The sequence below is a fragment of the Pristiophorus japonicus genome, chromosome 18 (assembly GCF_044704955.1).
Source record: "Pristiophorus japonicus isolate sPriJap1 chromosome 18, sPriJap1.hap1, whole genome shotgun sequence".
Lineage (NCBI taxonomy): Eukaryota > Metazoa > Chordata > Chondrichthyes > Pristiophoridae > Pristiophorus > Pristiophorus japonicus.
In genome coordinates, this window is record NC_091994.1 from 50,135,337 (window position 1) to 50,157,105 (window position 21,769).

The following is a 21,769-nucleotide window of genomic DNA, read 5'->3' on the forward strand; positions in this document are numbered from 1 at the left end:
CACTCCTGGCTGGCCTCCCCACACTCTACCCTATGTAAACTAGAGGTGATCCAAAACTCAGCTGCCTATGTCCTAACTCGCACCAAGTCCCGCTCACCCATCACCCCAGTGCTCGCTGACCTACATTGACTCCCGGTTAAGCAACGCTTCGATTTCAAAATTCTTATCCTTATTTTCAAATCCCTCCATGGCCTTGCCCCTCCCTATCTCTGTAATCTCCTCCAGCCCCACAACACCACCCCCGCTCCCCCAAAGACGTCTATGCTCCTCTAATTCTGCCCTCGAGCATCCCTGATTATAATCGCTCAACCATTGGTGGCCGTGCCTTCTGTTGCCTCGGCCCCAAGCTCTGGAATTCCCTGCCTAAATCTGCCTCTCTAGCCTCCTTCAAGACGCTCCTTAAAATCTCTCTCTTTCACCAAGCTTTTGGTCACCTGCACTAATTTCTACTTATGCGGCTCAGTGCCAAATTGTTTACTCAATACTCCCGTGAAGCACCGTGGGACGTTTCACATCATTAAAGGTGCTATATAAATACAAGTTATTACTGTTGTTATAATGTGCTCATTTTATTCCATGTTCGCGGGTAGCTGTTGAGTTCAGTGGCAAACTACGATGGCGGAAAGAAAGCTCAAAAAAATTCTCGTATATCTGATTGATTCTACCAATCAAAGCAGAAAACTGGGACATGAGCCTACACTGATTCAATCAGAAAGATTTTGCACAAGGTCTCGGTCACAAACAACATTTATCATTTTGTTAATAGATAGTTATCGGTCAAACTGGGGTCTGTAAATCCTGGGGGTAAACAAGGTCTAATTTCTGTCTGTTGCAACAGATTTCTTTATTTGTTGACTTACTAGCAAGTAATTTCTAATGCTTTAAGCCAAGGGAATGTGTTTGGTACCATCTACCTTTGGGTAGCTGACACTGTCTTTTGGAAGTTAGGACCAGGAATTTCAGTAGCTGCAAGGGTTCCCAAGTATGTGTCAATATTTATTTGGGGGGGGGGTCTCTTGTACAGAAAACTTTGAAACCCCACTAAGATAGATTAGACACAACGTATTGACAGTAGCTCTTCATAGGCCCATCAGTCTGACAGAAAATGTAAACTCGCAACTGAGATTCATTCTCATACTTCCTTTCAAGGTTAACAGTGTGTCTACTGCTTTCACTCACTGGTGACGCAATGAAAGACTTAAAGCACTGCAAGGTCTCAATGTCTGTACTGAAATGCTGCATAAATCTAAACCTGCAGAAGAATTTGCTCAGAACTATTGAGATTTACCGTAAGGGATATGAAAACACGAGTATGAATTTGCAAGTATTGACGTATAGCTGATAAGAGTTAGATGAAGAGGGGTGGGAGGAGGTTCGTGTGGAGCATAAACACCGGCACAAACCAATTGAACCAAATGGTCTGTTTCTGTGCTGTACATTGTGTAATTCTATGCAACACTGTTTGACATTCCAACTTGCATATCTCGACAATGGCACAAAATAACCCAGCAAGTAAAAATGAGAGTGGTCCAAGCCAGATGTCCTTTTGTGAAGTACTAGATTCAAAAGGAGAAGAATGCTGTTCCTCTTGAATATTTTAGTGTCAGCCGTGGTAGCACTCTCGCCCAAGTCAGAAAGTTGTTGGTTCATCAAGACACATCAGGAAGGGAGAGGAATTTCTGGACAGTTTTACTCATGAATACAGTTACATCCCAGCAGAAGCACAGGCTCAGGAAAGGGAGGGTGTGACTGTTAGGGAGCCGGGTAGCAGGGATTTAGGAGAGGTTGAGAAGGAGGTCTCACAGACACTGGTCCTGTCCAACAGGTATGGTGTACTTGCTACCTGTGAGGACAAGGAGAAAGACTGCAGCGAGGACAGCCACATTGTAGACCAAGGCACCGTGGCTCAGAAGACTGTCCAAGGGGTGGGGGGTGGGGACACAATAGAAATTTGGTAGTGAGAGGGGACTCTATAATTAGGGTGATAGATAGCATCCTCTGCAGCCAAGAAGAAAAGGGTGCGTTGCCTACCCAGGGCAAGAGATATCTCATGGCAGCTGGAGAGGAACTTGGAAAGGGAGGGGGTAAATCCAGTTGTCGTGGTCCATGTTGGACTAAATGACATTGGTAGGAACAGGGAAAAGATCCTGCTGAAAGAGAATCAGGAGTTGGGCTCGAAATTAAAAAGCAGGAGCTGGAGTGTAATATTCTCTGGATTATTGTCCAAACCATGTGCAAATTGGCATAGAAGCAGACTTATCAGGAGAATTAACACGTGGCTAAAGGGCTGGTGTGGGAAAGAGGGGTTCCTTTTCATGGGATACTGGCACCAGTACTGGGACAGGAAGGAGCTGTACCAACAGGATGAGCTCCACCTGAACCCGGATGGGACCCATGTCCAAGCGGAAAGGATAAATAGGGAGATGGCAAAGGCTTTAAACTAGTAAGAAGGGGGGTGGAGGGAAATCTACAAGAAACTTAACCAGCCCAAATATAAACAAAAAACAGGGAGAGCGCGCATAGGAAAGAATAAAGAAAGGGAGGACATTGATAACAAGGGATAAATATAGAACAGGAGTCTAAAAAGACGGTTAAACAAAATATGAGGAAATCCTATTACAAAATGAGTTCAACTGTCCATACAGCAATGTACAGTGTCTGTAATAAAACATGGGAGCTGGAGGAAACCATGCATTGCGAGGAACCAGACATTGTAGGGATTACGGAGACATGGCTACAGAAAAATCCCAGGACTGGGAATTAAACATTGCAGGGTATAACATATTTAGAAAAGATAGAGGGGGAAAAAAGAGAAGGTGGAGTAGCTGTACTTATTAGGGATAACATAATGGCAGTAGGGAAAAAGTGACTCCGCTATCAGCAAGACAAAAAAATAGAATTCATATGGATAGAAATAAAAGATAATAAAGTATCAATCACACTAATAGTTGTAGTTAACAGACCACCTAGTAGTGGAAGGGAGGTGGAGGAAGAAATATGCAGACAAATTAGGGAACTGAGTAAAAACATAGAATAATAATCATGGGGGATTTCAACTACCCCGAGATTAATTGTACAGGAGAGGTAGATAAAGGGGATAAGGGAATGGAGTTGCTACAATGTGCACAGGACTTCTTTCTAAGCCAATATGTAAAAAGCCCAACAAGGGAGGATTCCCTATTGGATCTAGTAATCGGGAATGAACCAGAGTAGATAAGAGAAGTAAAAATAGGGCAACATCTAGACAATAGTGTCCATAATGTAATATGCTTTAAGATGATAATTGAGAAGGACATAAGTATGACGAAAAGCAAGGTAATAGATTGGAGAAAAGCTGATTTTGAGGGGCTGAGAATACAACTTGGGAAAATAAAATGGGCAACAATATTGGGAAACATTTAAAATGGTGTTCAACAGAGTGCAGGAACAATAAATTCTGCTAAAAGGAAAGAACAAACTAAGCACTAACAGGACACCATGGATAAATAAAGCCCTAAGGTGAACAATTAAGGATAAGGAAAGAAGCTTACATTAAGTACATGGACAAGTAGGGGAATGATGAGAGAATACAAAAAGATTAGAAGTAAAAAAAAAAGGAAAGCAAAGAGAAACTATGGAATTAAGTTATCAAAGAACATAAAATGAAATAGTAAAACATTTTACAGGCACATCAATAAAAATAGGAACGTCGGGATGGGAATAGGGCCATTAATGGATAAGACAGGACAATACCACAGGTAACGATAGAGAGATGGCAGAAATACTAAATAATTATTTTGCTTCAATATTTACTAGGGAGATAGAATAGGTGGACATGACAGTGGATGATGAGATAAGTGCGCATAAAATAAAAAAGGGGATATATTAAAGAAACTAAGCAAACTAAAAGAGGATAAAAAAAGCCCTGGTCCGGATGGATTGCATCCACACATTTTAAATGAATCTAGGGGAGAGATAGAGGCATTACTATACATATTTAATAATTCCTAAGAAAAAGTTGTAGTGCCCGAGGACTGGCGGATAGCTAACGTAATACCTATATTTAAGAAGGGGGATAGAACATGTCCAGGGAATTATAGACCAGTCAGCTTGAGAAAATAGAATATCTAGAAACCAAAAATATAATAATGAATAATCAGCATGGATTTCAAAAGGGAAAGTCTTGCTTGACCAACCTCATTGTTTTAAAGATGTAACAAAGAGAGTAGACGTGGTAATGCAGCAGATGCAATTTATCTAGATTTTCAAAAGACTTTCGACAAGGTACCCCATAATAGACTGATGAACAAGGTCAGGGGACAAGTCGCAGAATGGATAGCAAGTTGGCTTCAAGACAGAAAAAAAAAAAGAGTGCAGAGGTAAAAGGTAGCTACTCACAGCAGCAGAAGGTGGGTAGTGGTGTTCCACAAAGATCAGTGCTGGGAGCACTGATGTTCATAATTTATATTAACTATTTAGACATTGGAATCAAAAACACAATTTCTAAATTTGTGGATGACACCAAATTTGGAGGGGGGAGGGGAGAATCAATACTGAGGAGGACTGCAACAAATTACAGGACATTAATACACTTTCAGAATGGGCATATAATTGACAAATGAAGTTCAACACAGATTCATGTGAGGTATTAGATTTTTGTAGGAAGATTAGGGAGGTCACTTATTACTTGAGGGTGCAAGTCTAGGTGGGGGTAGAGGAACAAAGGGATCAATCATAGAAATTTATATCACGGAAGGAGGCCATTTTGGCCCATTGCGTCCGCGCCGGCCGAAAAAGAACTATCAAGCCGAATCCCACTTCCCTGCTCTTGGTCCGTAGCCTTGTAGGTTACGACACTTCAAGTGCGCATCCAAGTACTTTTTAAATGTGGTGAGGGTTTCTGCCTCTACCACCCCTTCAGGTAGTGAGTTCCAGATCCCCACCACCCTCTGGGTGAAGACATTTCCCCTCATATCTCGTCTAAACCTCCTACCAATTACTTTAAATCTATGCCCCATGGTTGTTGACCTTTCTGCTAAGGAAAATAGGTCCTTCCTATCCACTATCTAGACCCGTCATAATTTTATAGACCTCAATAAGGTCTACCCTCAGCCTCCCCTATCCCAAAGAAAACAAACCTAGTATATCCAATTTTTCCTCATAGCTGAAATTTCCTCTGTACCGTCTCTAGTGCAATCACATCTTTCCTGTAATGGATCTGAGTACAAATACACAAATCACTAAAAGTTGCGACACAGGTTAGCAAGGCCATAAAAAAAGCAAACCAAGCATGAAGGTTTATTTCTAGGAGGTATAGAATTGAAAAGTAGGGAAGTTATGCTAAACCTGTATTGAACTTTGGTTAGACCACACTTAAGAGTTCTGCGTACAGTTATGGTCATCATATTATAAAAAGGATATAGAGGCACCGGAGAGAGTGCAGAGATTTACAAGGATGATACCAGAAATGCGAGGGTATACATAGCAGGAAAGGATGAACAGGCTGGGTTCTCTTTTCGCTTGAAAAAAGGCTGAGGGGTAACCTGATAGAGGTCTTTAAAATGATGAACGAGTGGAGAGAGAAAACGTTTCCACTTGTGGGGAACAGCATAATGAGAGGCCATCAATATAAGATAGTCACCAAGAAATCCAATAGGGAATTCAGAAGAAAATTCTTTACCCAAAGAGTGGTGAGAATGTGGAACTCGCCATCACAGGGAGTGGTTGAAGCAAATAGATGTATTTAAGGGAAGGCTAGACAAGTGTACGAGGGAGAAGGGAATAGAGAATTATGCTGATAGATTTAGATGAGGAAAGACTGGAGGAAGCTCGAGTGGAGGATAAACACCGGCATGGACTGGTTGGGCCAAATGGCCTGTTTCTGTACCTTATATCCTATGTAATCCTATGTAATGTCCCACTCCAGAGGCTCGAGTACAACAATCTAGGCTGACACACCAGGACAGTACTAAGGGAGTGCTGCACTGTCAGAGGTGTGGTCTTTGGGATGAGACATTAAAGTGAGACCCCGCCTGCTCTCTCAGGGGAGTGTAAAAGATCCCATGGCACTATTTCAAAGAGCAAGGGAATTATTCCCAGTGTCCTGGCTAATATGTATCCCTCAATCAACATTAAAAATAGATTATCTGGTCATTATCACATTGCTGTTTGTGGGAGCTTGCTGTGTGCAAATTTGCTGCCTCATTTCCTACATTATAACACGTCTACACTTCATTGACAGTAAAGTGCTTTGGGACGCCCCGAGGTTGTGAAAGGCGCTACAGAAATGCAAGTCTCTCTTTTTTTTCTTTTTTTTTTTTAAATGCACGTGTAATGGTGCAGTATTGAATTGATCAGACTGATTACCTTTTGCAGAAGGCGGCTTGTGCTACCTAGAAGCTGTTGAAATCCACACAAGTGTTTGACAAATAGCTACCTGAAGTATTTCAGCTTGATGCTGAACATAGAGAATATCTATTCTTATGAAATATCCTTGACCTGAAACGTTAACTGTTTCTTTCGCCAAAAGAAGCTGCCTGACCTGCTGAATGTTTCCAGCCTTTTCTGTTTTTATTATATAGACTACATAGAACTTACAGCACGGAAACAGGCTATGCAGGCCAACTGGTCAATGCTGATGTTAATACTCCACATGAGCCTCCTCCCACCCTTTACAAGTAGAAAATACTGGCAAATATAAATACAGGAAGCAAATAATCTCAGTCAGAACACTGTTAAATCAAAGCATGATAAAATAACGCATAATTAGGAAGAAGAAATAAAGCAGAGTGACAGAAACTAAAAGAAACACCATTTGGACAGGAGCAGTTTGCTATTACTTTTTTCCACAATATTTTACGGTTTTATGTAAACTGAAATTCCTTGGAAAGCCCAATTAAATTTAATTTAAAAACCCTATTATTTAATGTGTCAAATATGAACTAATTATTTTTAATTTCTAAACACAGCAGCCTTTGATTTATTAATGACCCCATTCCTTGTATATCCTTTGTATATGATTCGGTATTCCATTCATTCATCAATGGCTGAATTGCCACTCCACAGTTGCAATTTCCCCCCATGTGACATTATATAGAGAATATTTAATTTGAAGCATTTAGGTTTCATGACAACTGATAAAATTTCAGAGATGCATTGACTTGACTCTTTCACATTCATAAAAGGTGACCCAAGTGCACCATCATGGTAGTTTTAGAAGTTATTTAGTTCTGCAATGCTGCGTGCATTCCTGTTGCAAGGCAGGAAGTGCTGGATGTTCGTATGTGAAGATGTGAGCCCCTTTTTAGAGGTTCTGCAAATTACACAAAGAATTAAAATTGTATTCTTAAAATAGCCAAACTAGAGTTCAAAGCTTTTCTTTTCTGTATTCCCTAACATTAAATTGGTATTGAGGCAATTTTAAGGTCTTGCATTGATTTCAACATTAATTTAAGTATACATATAAATTGAAATGAAAATTATTTTTCAGTCAAATGGAAATAAAAACCCAAGAGTCAGCCTAACTGGCACAAAGCCAATATTAGTTATTCAAGCAGTTAATATGTTGCTCGTACTTCCCTCTTAGAATCTTTTGTGATGTGAAAAAGAAACATGAAGCCCGATAGAACTAGCAAGGGTGGTGTAAAGGGGAGGCACTCCGATTTCTAAGCGAGGTTAGAGTGGAACCTGGGAAAACCTGAATTCACGAGATATTCAATCTACTTAGGGCTGCTACCAGAATTGCAATTGAGAATAAACTAGGAAAGAGTAAAATGAAGGGAAAACCTACAAGTGCTGGTAATCAGAAACAGAAACAGCAAATGCTGGAAATGCAGCTAGTCAGTCAGCATTTGCAAAGAGAAAAGGCAAATCACTGAGTTTGGACCTGCTGGTTGTGCACAGTTGGCGCTTTTTATATAGCAGTGCAACTGAGAAGCCATTTTTAGGGTCTTTGGCCATCATTTAAAATATTTTATTTATTATTCACAGGATGTGAGGCGTCACTGGCAAGGCCGGCAATTATTGTCCATCCTTAATTACCCTCGAGAAGGTGATGGCAAGTTGCCTTCTTGAACCGCTGTAGTCAGCATGGTGAAGAACATAAAAAACAGGAACAGGAGTAGGCCATTTGGCCCCTTGAGCCTGCTCCTCCATTTAATAAGATCATGGCTGATCTGATCATGGAGTCAGCTCCACTTCCCTGCCCGCTCCCCATAACCCTTTACTCCCTTATCACTCAAAAATCTGTCTATTTCTGCCTTAAATATTCAATGACCCAGCCTCCACAGCTCTCTGGGGCAGAGAATTCCATAGGTTTACAACTCTGAGAAGAAATTCATCCTCATTTCAGTTTTAAATGGGCGGCCCCTTATTCTGAGACTATGTACCCTAGTTTTAGTTTCCCTTATGAGTCCACCTTGTCGAGCCCCCTCATTACCTTATATAGAATCATAGAAAATAGGTGCAGGAGTAGGCCATTCGGCCCTTTGAGCCTGCAATACCATTCAATAAGTTCATGGCTGATCATCCCTTCAGTACCCCTTTCCTGCTTTCTCTCCATACCCCTTGATCCCTTTAGCCGTAAGGGCCATATCTAACTCCCTCTTGAATATATCCAATGAACTGGCATCAACAACTCTCTGCGGTAGGGAATTCCACAGGTTAACAACTCTGAGTGAAGAAGTTTCTCCTCATCTCAGTCCTAAATGGCCTACCCCTTATCCCAAGACTGTGTCCCCTGGTTCTGGACTTCCCCATCATCGGGAACATTCTTGCCGCACCTAACCTGTCCAGTCCCGTCAGAATCTTATAAGTTTCTATGAGATCCCCTCTCATCCTTCTAAACTCCAGTGTATAAAGGCCCAGTTGATCCAGTCTCTCCTCATATGTCAGTCCAGCCATCCCAGGAATCAGTCTGGTGAACCTTCGCTGCACTCCCTCAATAGCAAGAACGATACTGGAGAAGTCCAGAACCAGGGGACACAGTCTTGGGATAAGGGGTAGGCCATTTAGGACTGAGATGAGGAGAAACTTCTTCACTCAGTTGTTAACCTGTGGAATTCCCTGCCGCAGAGAGTTGTTGATTCCAGTTCATTGGATATATTCAAAGAGGGAGTTAGATATGGCCCTTACGGCTAAGGGGATCAAGGGGTATGGAGAGAAAGCAGGAAAGGGGTACTGAGGGAATGATCAGCCATGATCTTATTGAATGGTGGTGCAGGCTCGAAGGGCCGAATGGCCTACTCCTGCACCTATTTTCTATGCTTCCTCAGATTAGGAGACCAAAACTGAACACAATATTCCAGGTGAGGCCTCACCAAGGCCCTGTACAACTGCAGTAAGACCTCCCTGCTCCTATACTCAAATCCCCTGGCTATGAAGGCCAACATACCATTTGCCTTCTTCACTGCCTGCTGTACCTGCATGCCAACTTTCAATTACCATGACACCCAGGGTTTCGTTGCATCTCCCCCTTTCCTAATCTGCCACTATATGTTTCGATAAGATCACTCATAAGGTACTCCCATAATGCTGTTAGGGAGGGAGATCCAGGATTTTGACCCAAAGAAGAAGAACAGAGATACATTTCCAAGTCAGGATGGTTTGCGACTTGGAGGGGAATTTGGAGGTGTTCCCATGTGCCTACTGTCCTGGTCTTTCTAGGTAGTAGAGGTCACGGGTTTGGGAGATGCAGCAGTGCATCTTGTAGATGGTACACACAATGTTGAGCTGGTGGTGGAGGAAGTGAATGTTTAAGGTGGAAGATAGGATGCCAATCAAGCTTTGTCTTGGATGGTGTCGAAATTCCAGTTTTCTTGGAGCTGCAATCATCAGGGCCAGTGGAGAGTAATCCATTACACTCCTGACTTGTGCCTTATAGGTGGTGGAAAGGCTTTGGGGAGTCACTGCTAGATTTATTTATGCTAGTGGACCTCCTATGGCATGCATGTAGTCAGTAGCTTTACAAAGGATAGCAGTATTATACTACACCATACAAAATACATATCTGCTGCTAAAATGTGTGCAAGTGCAGTCAGTCCAAACTCTTTGTGGGTGGCTTAGGTGCATATCATGGAGCCTCACAGGCCACATATAAATGTTAGATCACTATTATCATACGTCTCAACCTGCAGATACGAACAAATCTTGTTTTCTGGTATATGCATACTAAATCTGAACAGTACTAAAAATAGCCTTTTCCAAATCTTCAAGCCCATGAAATTCCAATAGGACTGGGTCAATTAACCCAGTTTGGTAATTGTTGTTGGGTACTATATCTCCATAAAACTTCAATTCAGCCTTCAAAGGAGACAGAACATCACAAGACCTAATTTAAAATTTAAATGTGAAATTAATGAATTAAACAAGTGAATAATCTAAATGATCTAACAAGATTAAGTATTTTACTTAGCCCCTCAAGTAGACAAGATAAAAGATCACAACTCTAAGAGCCAATCTAATCTGTTCTAGAAGACTTTTAAATAGTTTCTCCTCTCTTCCAGTAATTTCAAGAAGGTCCGTTTATATTATCTCAATTGCTTCTTTGAAATTTCGATTCAAACAAAAGCAATTCTTTTGTATTCCTGAAAAGTGTTCCTAGGACATTGTGGATTCTGACTATCTGACTTAGTAAATTCAAAGGGAATGATCAAATAGAATTACATAGAATGTATAACACAGAAACAGGCCCTTCGACTCAACTGGTCCATGCTGTTGTTTATTCTCCACACGAGCCTCCTCCCACTCCTCTTCATACAACTATCAACATAACCGTCTATTCCTTTCTCTCTCGTGTTTATCCAGCTTCCCCTTAAATACATTCAATAGAAAGTCTGTATATCTTTGAAAACTGTGTGATGGAATCCCTCTCAAGCCTGTTATCAGGGAGGCAACAGCATTGTATCAGGACCGACCTGCTGCTAAACTCCATTTGCTCAACGATTTGAGCTTTTATTGTAAATGTCCGAACATTTTTGAGCTCATTAAGGTGAGGGATGTTGGTGCTGGAATTTGCAATTCTTTCCATATCAGACAACCAGTGTCAACAACAAACATACCCAAGTCAGTTTAGCACAGCTAAATGCAGGTAGTTTCCTCGGTTATACCCAATGATGTGCCATAACACACATTGCTACTGTAGCAGTTTTCCATTTCCCACAACAGCCATCCTGTGGCCTCTGAGCGAGGTTGCGAATTCGTACCAAATTAAGGATAGTTTTGTCCTATGGGCCCTTGCAGAGAGACAGTCCAATCATTTCACCTAGGATGAACGTATCTGGATCTAAAATCAGCTTGGGCAGAATGTGAAAGGCTGATGTTTAACCCACTATAACACCCAGTTCCCCAAAGGATGAAGTTTTAAACTGGTATCTAACAAAATAACGTTAGATAAAAATATATCAATTTTGTCACATGCCCCCCCCTAAAATCCAGGGAGTAACATCCATTGCCTCATTGATAGTAGTCATGTTTATGGGTTTTTACACTAGTTCAGTGCCACTGTTTGTTGTAGGATCATAGTCCGTGAATTGAAAAATGGGCCAACTCTGGGAGACATAGACTTCCTTGGCCCTGCCAATGTAAATGCTAAAAACAGAAAAGCTCTTTCAGTACTAAAAAAAACATTAGTGGCTCTATTCTCGATCAGATGAAGATAAATAAAATCAGGGGAAATCTGAATCTGCTCACTGTTCATTATTTAACTGAAGGCATGACCACATCAAACCTAGAAAGCCTTACTCCTGATGTCATATTGGTTCCTACCTAGAATCAATACAACCGAATAGCATATGCAATACTTCAGTCTATTATAAAGTACAGTAAAATTTTATAAAACATGCATGCCTTCACGTGCGTTTTAGGTCTTCAAATAACAACAGGTACAGCATCTTCTTTCTACATTACTATTTACTGCAAGAACACAAGAATTAGGAGTAGGCCATACAGCTCTTCGAGCTTACTCCTCCATTCAATAAGACCATGGCTGATCTTCAACTTCAACTCCACTTATCAGCTTTTAGTCCCATTAGTTTCTCAAGTACTTTTTCTCTACTGATATTAATTACTTAAGTTCCTCACTCTTATCTGGTTCCCCATTATTTTTGGTATGCTTTTTGTGTCTTCTACTGTGAAGACAGATACAAAATATTTGTTTAAAGTCTCTGCCATTTCCTTATTCCCCATTATAATTTTCACTTGCCTCAGCCTCTAAGGGATCAAGGCTTACTTGTGCTACTTTCTTCCTTTTTACATACTTGTAGAAGTTTTTTATTTTATTCAGACACCAAAGAGACAGTAACCTGCAGGAGACTGGTCTGAAGGGGGCGGGGGGAGAGCAGGGTGTCAAATGAACTCCTCTACTACACTTGGGTCTGGCTACAATGCTCGCGGCCGGAGAATTCTGGTAGGAGTCACTGTCTTCAAAAAAGAGGAAAAACGCAGAGAAAATGTACAATTGCATACTATTTTGATTAGAGAAGAACCTTCACTTAAACCACTGTTTTAATGAACATACTGGGACGTAACCTGAAAAATGAAAGGGGTTTGAAATGCAAATTCAAACTGTAGTGCTCATTAACATGATAAAGTATATAGTAGTCACATGTGCGGTGAAGATGATTGGTAGGCATGGTAGTCATTATTTCATCTTCCATTTAACCCGAGCACTTAAAGGATAGTGAGTGCTTTTGCATAGCCCTGTTTCACAAACTAATAAGATATTAATCCTACCTAGATCCGTAGGTTTCATCAGATCATCTAGTATTTCGTAGAAAGGCAATTTTGTTAATCTCACTTTGGATTTTGTATCCTCTTTTCCCGTGTGACAAATTGGAACTGACGTTCTGGCATTTAGAGCTGCTTCTGATGAATGTAAAGGAAATGTTGGTGCAGGCAGAAGCTGCTGACACTGCGCATTTGTGGACCTTGTACTGTAGCGTTGAGCATGCAAGTCTTGGATCTTCTTCAAAATCTCCGATGAGCAGTTGCTCCTTACCAGCTGTAATGCCCGGGTGACCAATTCATGTTTCAGCCCACTCTTGTTGCGTCCTGCAAACGCCAAGAGTACCTGAAGCTCAGATACCCTAAAGCCCAAGATCATATTCTTTTGTTTTGTGGGGGGGGGGGGGGGGGGAGGGAGGAAGGAGGGGGAAAAGAATAAACAAGACCATTAACACAAGTAGTTAAGGCATTTCAGTTATTAGCACAATGAAGTTATACACAAATATACAAACAAGGCACACGATAGATAATGGCGCTATGGTGAATTACAAGTCAGTAAACTGATCAAGGGCTCAGATGAAATTAAAAACTCCCAAAACATCTGATGGTATGTAAAAGGTATCTGAAACCAGCCAAGAGGCTTGTGATTTTGGGAGTTTTTTTTAAAATTGGGACATACAGTAGTTCTTAATGTCAAATTGCTCGTACTAGTACTCTTACTCAAGTGTTGTGCAACTGACAATGTTCTTTTCAGACAAATGTGAAAAGACAAAATCTATATAATACTCAGTGTACAGTTTAAGTAGACAGACATTTCACATACCCACCATTAAGTTTTACTGAAATTCTAGTGACAATACTGAATTAGACAGACAACCCCCATTTATGTGACACAAGTTGGAGTAGCTAGTACTGCTAAGCCTGTTCTCACTTTTATCTAAAACTTTAGAAGTTTCAGTAGGCAACCGTAGTTGCACCAGTACTTGATAGTCATATTATAAAGTAGAAATGGATCTCTGGCTAACAGAAACATCCAGTTTTGTTCAGTGAAAGATATTTAAATTAGGAGATAAATGAATAACCAATGTCTCTTATTGCACAGGTAATCTAGTTATTTGCAGGTCACATATGTGAAAGTGTTTCTAAAAATGTTTTGAAATGATTACCACAGGTAGAGAAGGCTTTAATAGTCCTCAATAGGTCATGTTTCCCCTCTAAGATTGCAGAGTTGTCACCTCAATAATAATAAACATTAATGTATTTAATACAATCCCAGTATATCATAATTAATTTGCGAGTCACAGAACTAGTACCTGCTAAGCTTTTGAGATTTGCACCAAACATATTCCAATGTGACAATAGATGGGAAGCTACAGTACTTCTACACAGTTGGCCAATTTCTGTACAACTGTCACCTGAAAGGGTTCTTTCACTATAGCAGACCAGTGAATTTGAAACATTAGTTTCAAATCAAATGGAGAGAGAAGTATATGGAAGTATGCTGTGACAGCCCTCTTGCCTCCGAGTCAGAAGGTCATGGGCTAAAGCCCCAGGACGTCAGCGCTGAATCTCGGTCGACACTTCAGTGCAGCACTGTGGGAGTTGCTGCATTGTTGGGGGCTGCTCTCTTTTGGATGAGACATTAAACCAAGGCTGCTCAGGTAGATGTAAAATATCCCATGGCACTATTAAAATGAGCAGGGAAATTCCTGCCCAACATTTATCCCTTAACTATAATCTTGTGCTGCAAGTCTCTCTCAATATATACTGAAATATATTTTCAGCAAAAGATTTGCAATTGCTTGCGACCTCTGAACATTAAAGCACGACACTCTCCGTTTATTGTCACAAAGGTCACTCTGACCCTCAGGACGTAGTCAGTCGTTTTCCTCCCCCAACCCGAGAAACATAAAAGTCTTTGGCGGGAAATTTAAGAACAAAAAAAAGGCACTGAGCACGCTCAGTAAGTGGGGGTGTGGGGGGGACCGGCCCCTCACCCCCAAGCACCTTCAGGCAAAACAGGAATGTAAAAACAAGACCGCAATTTATCCCAAACCCTTCCGCCGTCGGGCTATGACCGCCAGCTTCCCCCCCGCAACATCCGAGCTCCCGGGGGTCCCGGACTGAGCCGTCACACGGTTACCTTGGCCGCGCTTTGTTCCGCCATCTTTCTTCCTGTCTCTTCTCGGAGCCCCGCTCTCCCAGTCAGCCCCGCGCAGAATCACTCAGCCCCGGATCAAGAGGCCAATCAGGTCGCAGCAATTTATCAGCGGCTCCAACGGTCGCCGCCGTTTAAAGGGAGACCGCCGCGCTCGTGCCCGGCCGGCGGGAAAGGCCGAATGCCGAGACAGCCTGCGCTGTCTGCCAGTCCGCGCCGCGCCATTTATGCTCTCAGGACTGAAATTAAGAAAAAGCAGCCCTTCTGTTTCCACAACCTACAAGTTCATTCGATCTTTTCGCTTCCCCCTTTTTGCACTAATCGGTGAATGGTGGGTTCTCTATAAATCAGAAGCGTCGAGTTGAGCTAGTTCCGCAGCAGGTAATTCATATATTGTGTAGGCTGTCCAGAGGTTTCTAGGGGATAAAAGGACCACCATATATATATTTCTCACGTACTCCCGTTCCTCACTATACGGGTACACTAACTATTTAAATCATGTAGGATTTTGATGAATTTTCATAAGAAAACAAATCTCCGAATTCAAGCCACCATGATCCTAACCTCCCCTCCTGGCCTGTCAAAAGGTGGAATCTGTTCAACAGGCTGAGTGCAGCTTGACAAACTGAATAAGAACCTATCCAGTGTTTAAATGTTTTGTGAAGTACTGTAGCATAATTTAACTGGGAACAGTTTACTAGCATAGCTTTGAAGTGTTACTCCGTTTTTGAACGGGGTGTCTGGAAATTTCTAAACTGTAAAGTTTTTAAATAGGTCTATTTTGCCACATATTTTGGTATCTTATGATGTTGAGTTGTTAATTTATGTTTTTTTTTAAAAATAGCAGCCAAAAAATACAGCAATGCAAACCACATTTCCATTCATTTTGGATTATGCAAAACTATGTACAGAATTCTAAGTCTTTGACCTTGATTTGCTCTCTGTTTAAAGTCATTTTATTGAATTCATTATGGGTTAATTTAGAGGTGTTACAATTAATATAGTTTCTGTATAATATACTTTCTATATCATTTGCAATAATAATGGTATTTAGCCATATGCTACTGGGACTAAGTTCAGTAAATGCATGGATAATAATAGGTACTCTCCAGTAAATAGCTGCTTTTGTGGTGAAGTATTTATTATACCATGCTTTAAATATATTTCTGATGGTAAATAAAATAAAATAATGTGTAATGGATCTCTCAAGAGCTGGGGTGTTATACCCAATACTATTATGAGTAACTGACTTACCTGCATAAGTTGTAGACTTGGGAGCACTGGGAAATGAATCCTGGCATCTACAGTACTGGATTAGGGTCAGAATTTAGTAGTACTTTGAAGGGGTCCCAGGGCTTGGGGGATGAGGTTTCAGAGTTCGAGGACAGAATCTAGTATAGCTGGGAACTGCTAAAGCTGAGGAGAGTGGGATCCAAACTCATTTTTGGCACCAACCTCCTACTGTGTTCCTACTCATAAGCCCCTTTTGTACTTTCAGACACACCCTACTGCTTTCTCTATTGTCTGCAATTACTTTACACTAATGCCTTAAAGCTGTTGCAGTACATTTTCTGTTTCTGTGGTCCTGGTGCACACTGAGAATACATATCAGGAAATTGTGAATCTCCAGCTGGTGATTTTATATTCATTAAAATTAATATACAAAAAGTCACAGGCTGATCAATTGAAAGTTTCTGACCAACTCAATTATTTAAACATTCCACACTTGTAAACACCCCCCAACAATTATGGATTTGAATATCTGTCTGCTAATTTCAAGTCAGTAATGCACGTAACCATGCAAATCACAGTATATTTTTGTTCGTACGTGGCTTGGCTCCTTCTTCCAGTGTCTGAAACATCCGAACTAATCTTCACATTATATTAAGTTAGGCTGGGGACATGATTTTGAATGCAGCTAATTTTTAAACTTGTTTCTTGTAAGTGAATAAAAGGAACTGCCACCAATTAAAACTACACTTTCATTTTTGTTACATCCTCCTTTTATTTTTTCATTGTTTTATTGGTGCTACAATATGAAAGAAATAAGCACTATACCTATGAAAATAAGTAATTAAATCATGGACCTCTCCACTCACTGCGATTTCACCTCAAAGTTTAATCACGCCTGTTTTGATTCCTTTCACGACAGTTACTGCTCTTCTGATTTTAAATAAATAATTTTCTTCTACATTACTACCCCCCAATGAATTATCTACATTTGTGTGTCTGCAATATTAATAATTAAATATCAAGAACCAAATAATTAATCCTCTGGTAAATAAAATAATTAAAATATGCAGATTACCTGTGGCTTTAGGCTACTATCTTGGTCATGTTTCTTTTACTTTGGAATGTTTGCTGTGTTGCATTGTAATACATTTTATTTCTCTGCAATTTTTTTGTTATCTTCAACTGATCATCTGAGGAAAAAATACTAATTTAATTCTTTGATGCTGAAAATAATTAAAATGCTGGCCCAACCACTCATGACTTTAGGCTACTATCTCTTATTTTAAAAGATCTGTTTACTAAATAATCTGGTGAGTGAAAAACAATTAATATAATCCTCTGATCCTTAAAATAATGAATTAAAATATCAGCTTCGCCTATCACTTTATGCTATTATTACACAGATAACTAACATTATTCTTATTTCAGTAATGGCTAAAATAACGGGATTGATGCTAAGGATTAAATCTGGAGCTTACCTTTACGATAATCTAGTAAACAGCAGTCAATATGGATTCAGAAGTGAAATATCCCATAAACTAACCTCCCCAATTTTTTTTCAGGAAGTGACATCCGAAGTGCATTGTGGAAAGCCCTACATTATGGTCTTTCTGGACTTTCAAAATGCATCTGGTATGGTTTCATGTGCAAGGCTACTAAATAAACTAAAAGTATTAGAGATTCCGAGTAAAACTTGGGACTGGATTACAAAACTGGTGCACTTATTAGGAGTTATATCAGAATGGGGAAGATGCTGAGTGGTGTGGACCCCTACTCTTTTTAATTTGGACACGACTGCTGCCAATTGGAAGTGATCTGCGCAAAATTAAATGCCGGGAGAGAGCGGGCTGCTTCAAAAATGACCGAGAAGTGTAGAGGAACAAACGGATCTTGGCGCGCAGGTCCACAGATCACTGAAGGTAGCAGGCCAGGTAGATAAGGTGGTTAAGAAGGCATACAGAATACTTGCCTTTATTAGCTGAGGCATAGAATACAAGAGCAGGGAGATTATGCTTGAACTCTATAAAACACTAGTTAGGCCACAGCTAGAGTACTGCGTGCAGTTCTGGTCACCACATTACAGGAAAGATGTAATTGCACGAGAGAGGGTACAGAGGAGATTTACGAGGATGTTGCCTGGACTGGAGAATTTTAGCTATGAGGAAAGATTGGACAGGCTGGGTTTGTTTTTGTTGGAACAGAGGAGGCTGAGGGGAGACCTTATTGAGGTGTATAAAATTATGAGGGGCCTAGATAGAATGGATAGGAAGGACTTATTTCCCTTAGCAGAGCGATCAACAACTAGTGGGGATAGATTTAAAGTAATTGGTAGGAGGTTTAGAGGAGATATGAGGGGACATTTCTTCATCCAGAGGGTGGTGGGGGTCTGGAACTCACTACCTGAAGGGGTGGTAGAGGCAGAAATCTTCACCACATTTAAAAAGTACTTGGATGTGCACTTGAAGTGCCGTAACCTACAGGGCGAGCTGGAAAGTGGGATTAGGTTGGATAGCTCTTTGTCGGCTGGCGCGGACACGATGGGCCGAAATGGCCTCCTTCCATGCTGTAAGTTTGTATGATTCTAAAAATGCCAGGAGAGAGCAGGGGGCTGTGAGGAAAAATGCCGGGAGAGAGCGGGTTGCTTCACAAATGCTCTGTGGGGGGGAAAAAAAGAAATTTCCGATTCCACATTAATGCACAGTATGCTTCTGTGCAGTCACTCTGTTTTAACTTACATCTAGAAACTTGGATTCCGAAATTAAATGTAAATTGATCAAATTTGTAGATGGTAACAAAGAAGGAAGGGCAGTTGATTCTGAGGAGACAACTCGGGAACTACAAAATGAGTTGGACAAAATAGCTAAGTGGGTAGAAAAATGCCAGAAAATAAGTACTCCATACTGGGAGTTAATGAATAAAAGCGCAAATTGGACTGTGGCTTGGGTGTCGAAGACAATATTGGTAGAGCTCAGAGGCAGTCGGTTGGACACACTCGATTTGCAGCATCACCACTGGTGGGAGGGTATAATTACAGTGTACAAGTTTACATCGGCAGTTTTTATTCTAAATGTGGACTAAAGAATTTATAATGGAAATAAAAAAATAAGGACAGAATATATAACTTTAAAATGGGGACTGAATTACTTCTGCTGCCCTGATCCAATTATTCTAAGCCTTCTAATCCGGCTTCACCTAAAGACTACACATGGTCTTAACTCCTGTGTGCAACGCCACAGGAGATCAGCTGGTAGAAATATAAAAGTAAGGACAGAATCTATGGCTTTAAAATGGAGACTGAATTACATTTGCCAATCTGATTCCATTATCCCCAGCCCTCTAACCCCACTTCACCAGAAATCTACATTTGGTCTTGACTCTTAAGTGGGAGGCTGATTTGTTATACAGATATATCAAAAATCTTACATTTGTATGCATTGCATTATAAAATCCTATATCCGTATTTACAATGGAAATGGCCTAGGTAAACTTTTCATGCTCTACACCCTCCTGCTACTATGGCATTGTAGTGCTTCAGTTTTGCATCACTCAGCTCATCAGTATGTACTGCAGAGAAATCCCTGGTTCTAACCTACTCTACCTTGGGTTACTATCTGTAAAAATATCTGGTAGGATTGTACAACTTTTTGGGGGAGTTTTTCCAAGTTGCCCTAAGTTTTGCTATTTTATTGAAAATGGGTGATTTTCATTATGTGAATGATAACGTATTTTTAAATAAGGCTTAAATTACTTGCGTCTGTACATCTGATTCAGTTATTCTCCCACCCTCTACTTCCACCTAAAGACTAGACTTGGCCTTGGCTCTCCTTGAACAAAGTAATGGGAGATCAACTAAAGAATGGTTGGTAGAAGCAGCCACCTTTACTCTGCATTTATGACTGCTGACTGCACTAAGAGCAGTGAAGGCCTTTGGCTGGAAGCCTGAGCATTTATCTCTGCAGTTCTACATCCGTTACTTTCTGCTTTAGTAAAAGTGTACCACCTAACTTGGGCAAATTGAAAGTGTGTGTGCCAAAGGGGAACAGTTGTACACAATGCTTAAATGGTACCTGAGGAGTAGTAGTTCTCAATTTAAATTTGTACCATAGCCAATAACCCGCAAAAGAAATAAGAGACAAATTGAGCAATAGAATTAGTTTACCTTCTTCCTGATACCAGTAACCTTTTTCTTATTTTGCACATACAAGGGAGCTGGGTGACTCACTTCAGCTGGCGATTGCACTTTTACTCAGTTATTAGCCTCAAAAATGGACCACTGTCCTTTGATGCACCTTCTGCAATAGAACCTCCAATTCTTAAGTATAGACTACATATCTTCACTGTGATTGTGACCAATTAGATAATCTTTCTGTCACCACCACAACTTCCTCTTTTAAAAACTGCTGCTGTGTCAGATTTTGTGATCCCCAGCCTAATGTTCTGTAAGCCAAACTCTCTAAGCAAGCTCTTATATTATCTATAGACTATTCAAAATAGATGGTGGAGCTTAGATTTCAAAATTGGTTGATTTCAAAATGTGCTATTCAGCTACAGGTGTGCCCATTCTGTAGTTCAGCACCACCCCATTGTTGCTGGGATTGTAAAATTGTACCGTATATATCTAATATATTAAAAGGCTTATGTATTGCATGCACTTCCTCTATATATTAACCATACTTCATGTGTCATGACTTTTGAGTAGTACTTTGTATGTCAATATTTATAAATTTGTCAATGCCATCAGACTTTGTTGATGACTCAAAGTAAAACAGCAAATCAGAATTTTAAGAGGCATGTACAAATCCAAACTGAGGAAAAATGCTCAAACTCCCAATGAAAAATTACTAACGATCTCTGAAAACAACCAAATTGAATGTGCAGTAAAAAGAAGCTACCAATAAAAAGATGGTAAAAAAAAATGAGCCAATCAAGTCACTCGATGCTTGGTGGGAAAAAAAGCGGTCCACCATTTTTTTGTCAGTAACTGAAATTTCTAATATCTAATACAAGATCAACAAAATAAAAAAACTCAAAATTACATATTTAACAATAACATTACTAAATTTATCCACTGAATTATCTTCTCTTTTCTTTATACTTTTAAAGTTGAAGACAGTTGCTGCAGTTGCAGTAGGTGCCACATGCACAATTTCCTAGTATACATCATTAACATTTAGTCAGAGTAATTGTTGGAAAAGTGTTGTTCAGGTTCCAACCATATCTGCTCAGTTGTTTTTCAGAATAATTTGAAGAAAAACTAGAGGACAAATTTTAAAACTTTAATTCAGGTAAAGTTCATATATGTATCTTGTGTATGAGGGATGGAAAACCCTATTTCACACATGATCCCTTGCTGATTATATAGCTGTTGTGGCGTTTGTGTTCAAATTTATACACATTCGATTATTTATTTTTCTTAGTACAGAAATCAAATTGTTTTTCTGTCCAGAACAGATCATGTATTTTTGAAAGGAATCTGAATGCAAACTGAACAATGAACTGGAGTAGGTTTTCAATCCCACTTTTAAATAAAAATAATTTTTTTTAAACTTCAGAAAATCTATCAAGCTGAGAGATAGTGTATTTCCTCATCCTAATTTAAGTTCTTTTTAAACAAATTAGTTACATTTTAAATGCTTCTCAATCAAACAGCATCATTTGTGCTTTGTGGATTGTGAGACA

General features: G+C 40.1%; 1 protein-coding gene and 1 long non-coding RNA gene across 2 annotated transcripts in view; one reads left to right on the plus strand and one right to left on the minus strand.

Annotated features, from left to right (window-relative positions):
• LOC139228712 (E3 SUMO-protein ligase PIAS4-like) overlaps nt 1-21,769 on the minus strand; it is an 89,330-nt gene that overhangs the window by 38,970 nt on the left and 28,591 nt on the right. Inside the window, exon 3 of the mRNA XM_070859985.1 lies at nt 12,709-13,081. Coding sequence (XP_070716086.1) covers nt 12,709-13,081 — 373 coding nt within the window. The remainder of the gene's footprint in view (nt 1-12,708; nt 13,082-21,769) is intronic.
• LOC139228714 (uncharacterized) overlaps nt 15,031-21,769 on the plus strand; it is a 51,016-nt gene continuing 44,277 nt past the window's right edge. The window contains exon 1 of the long non-coding RNA XR_011587605.1: nt 15,031-15,238. This is a non-coding gene — a long non-coding RNA (uncharacterized lncRNA). The remainder of the gene's footprint in view (nt 15,239-21,769) is intronic.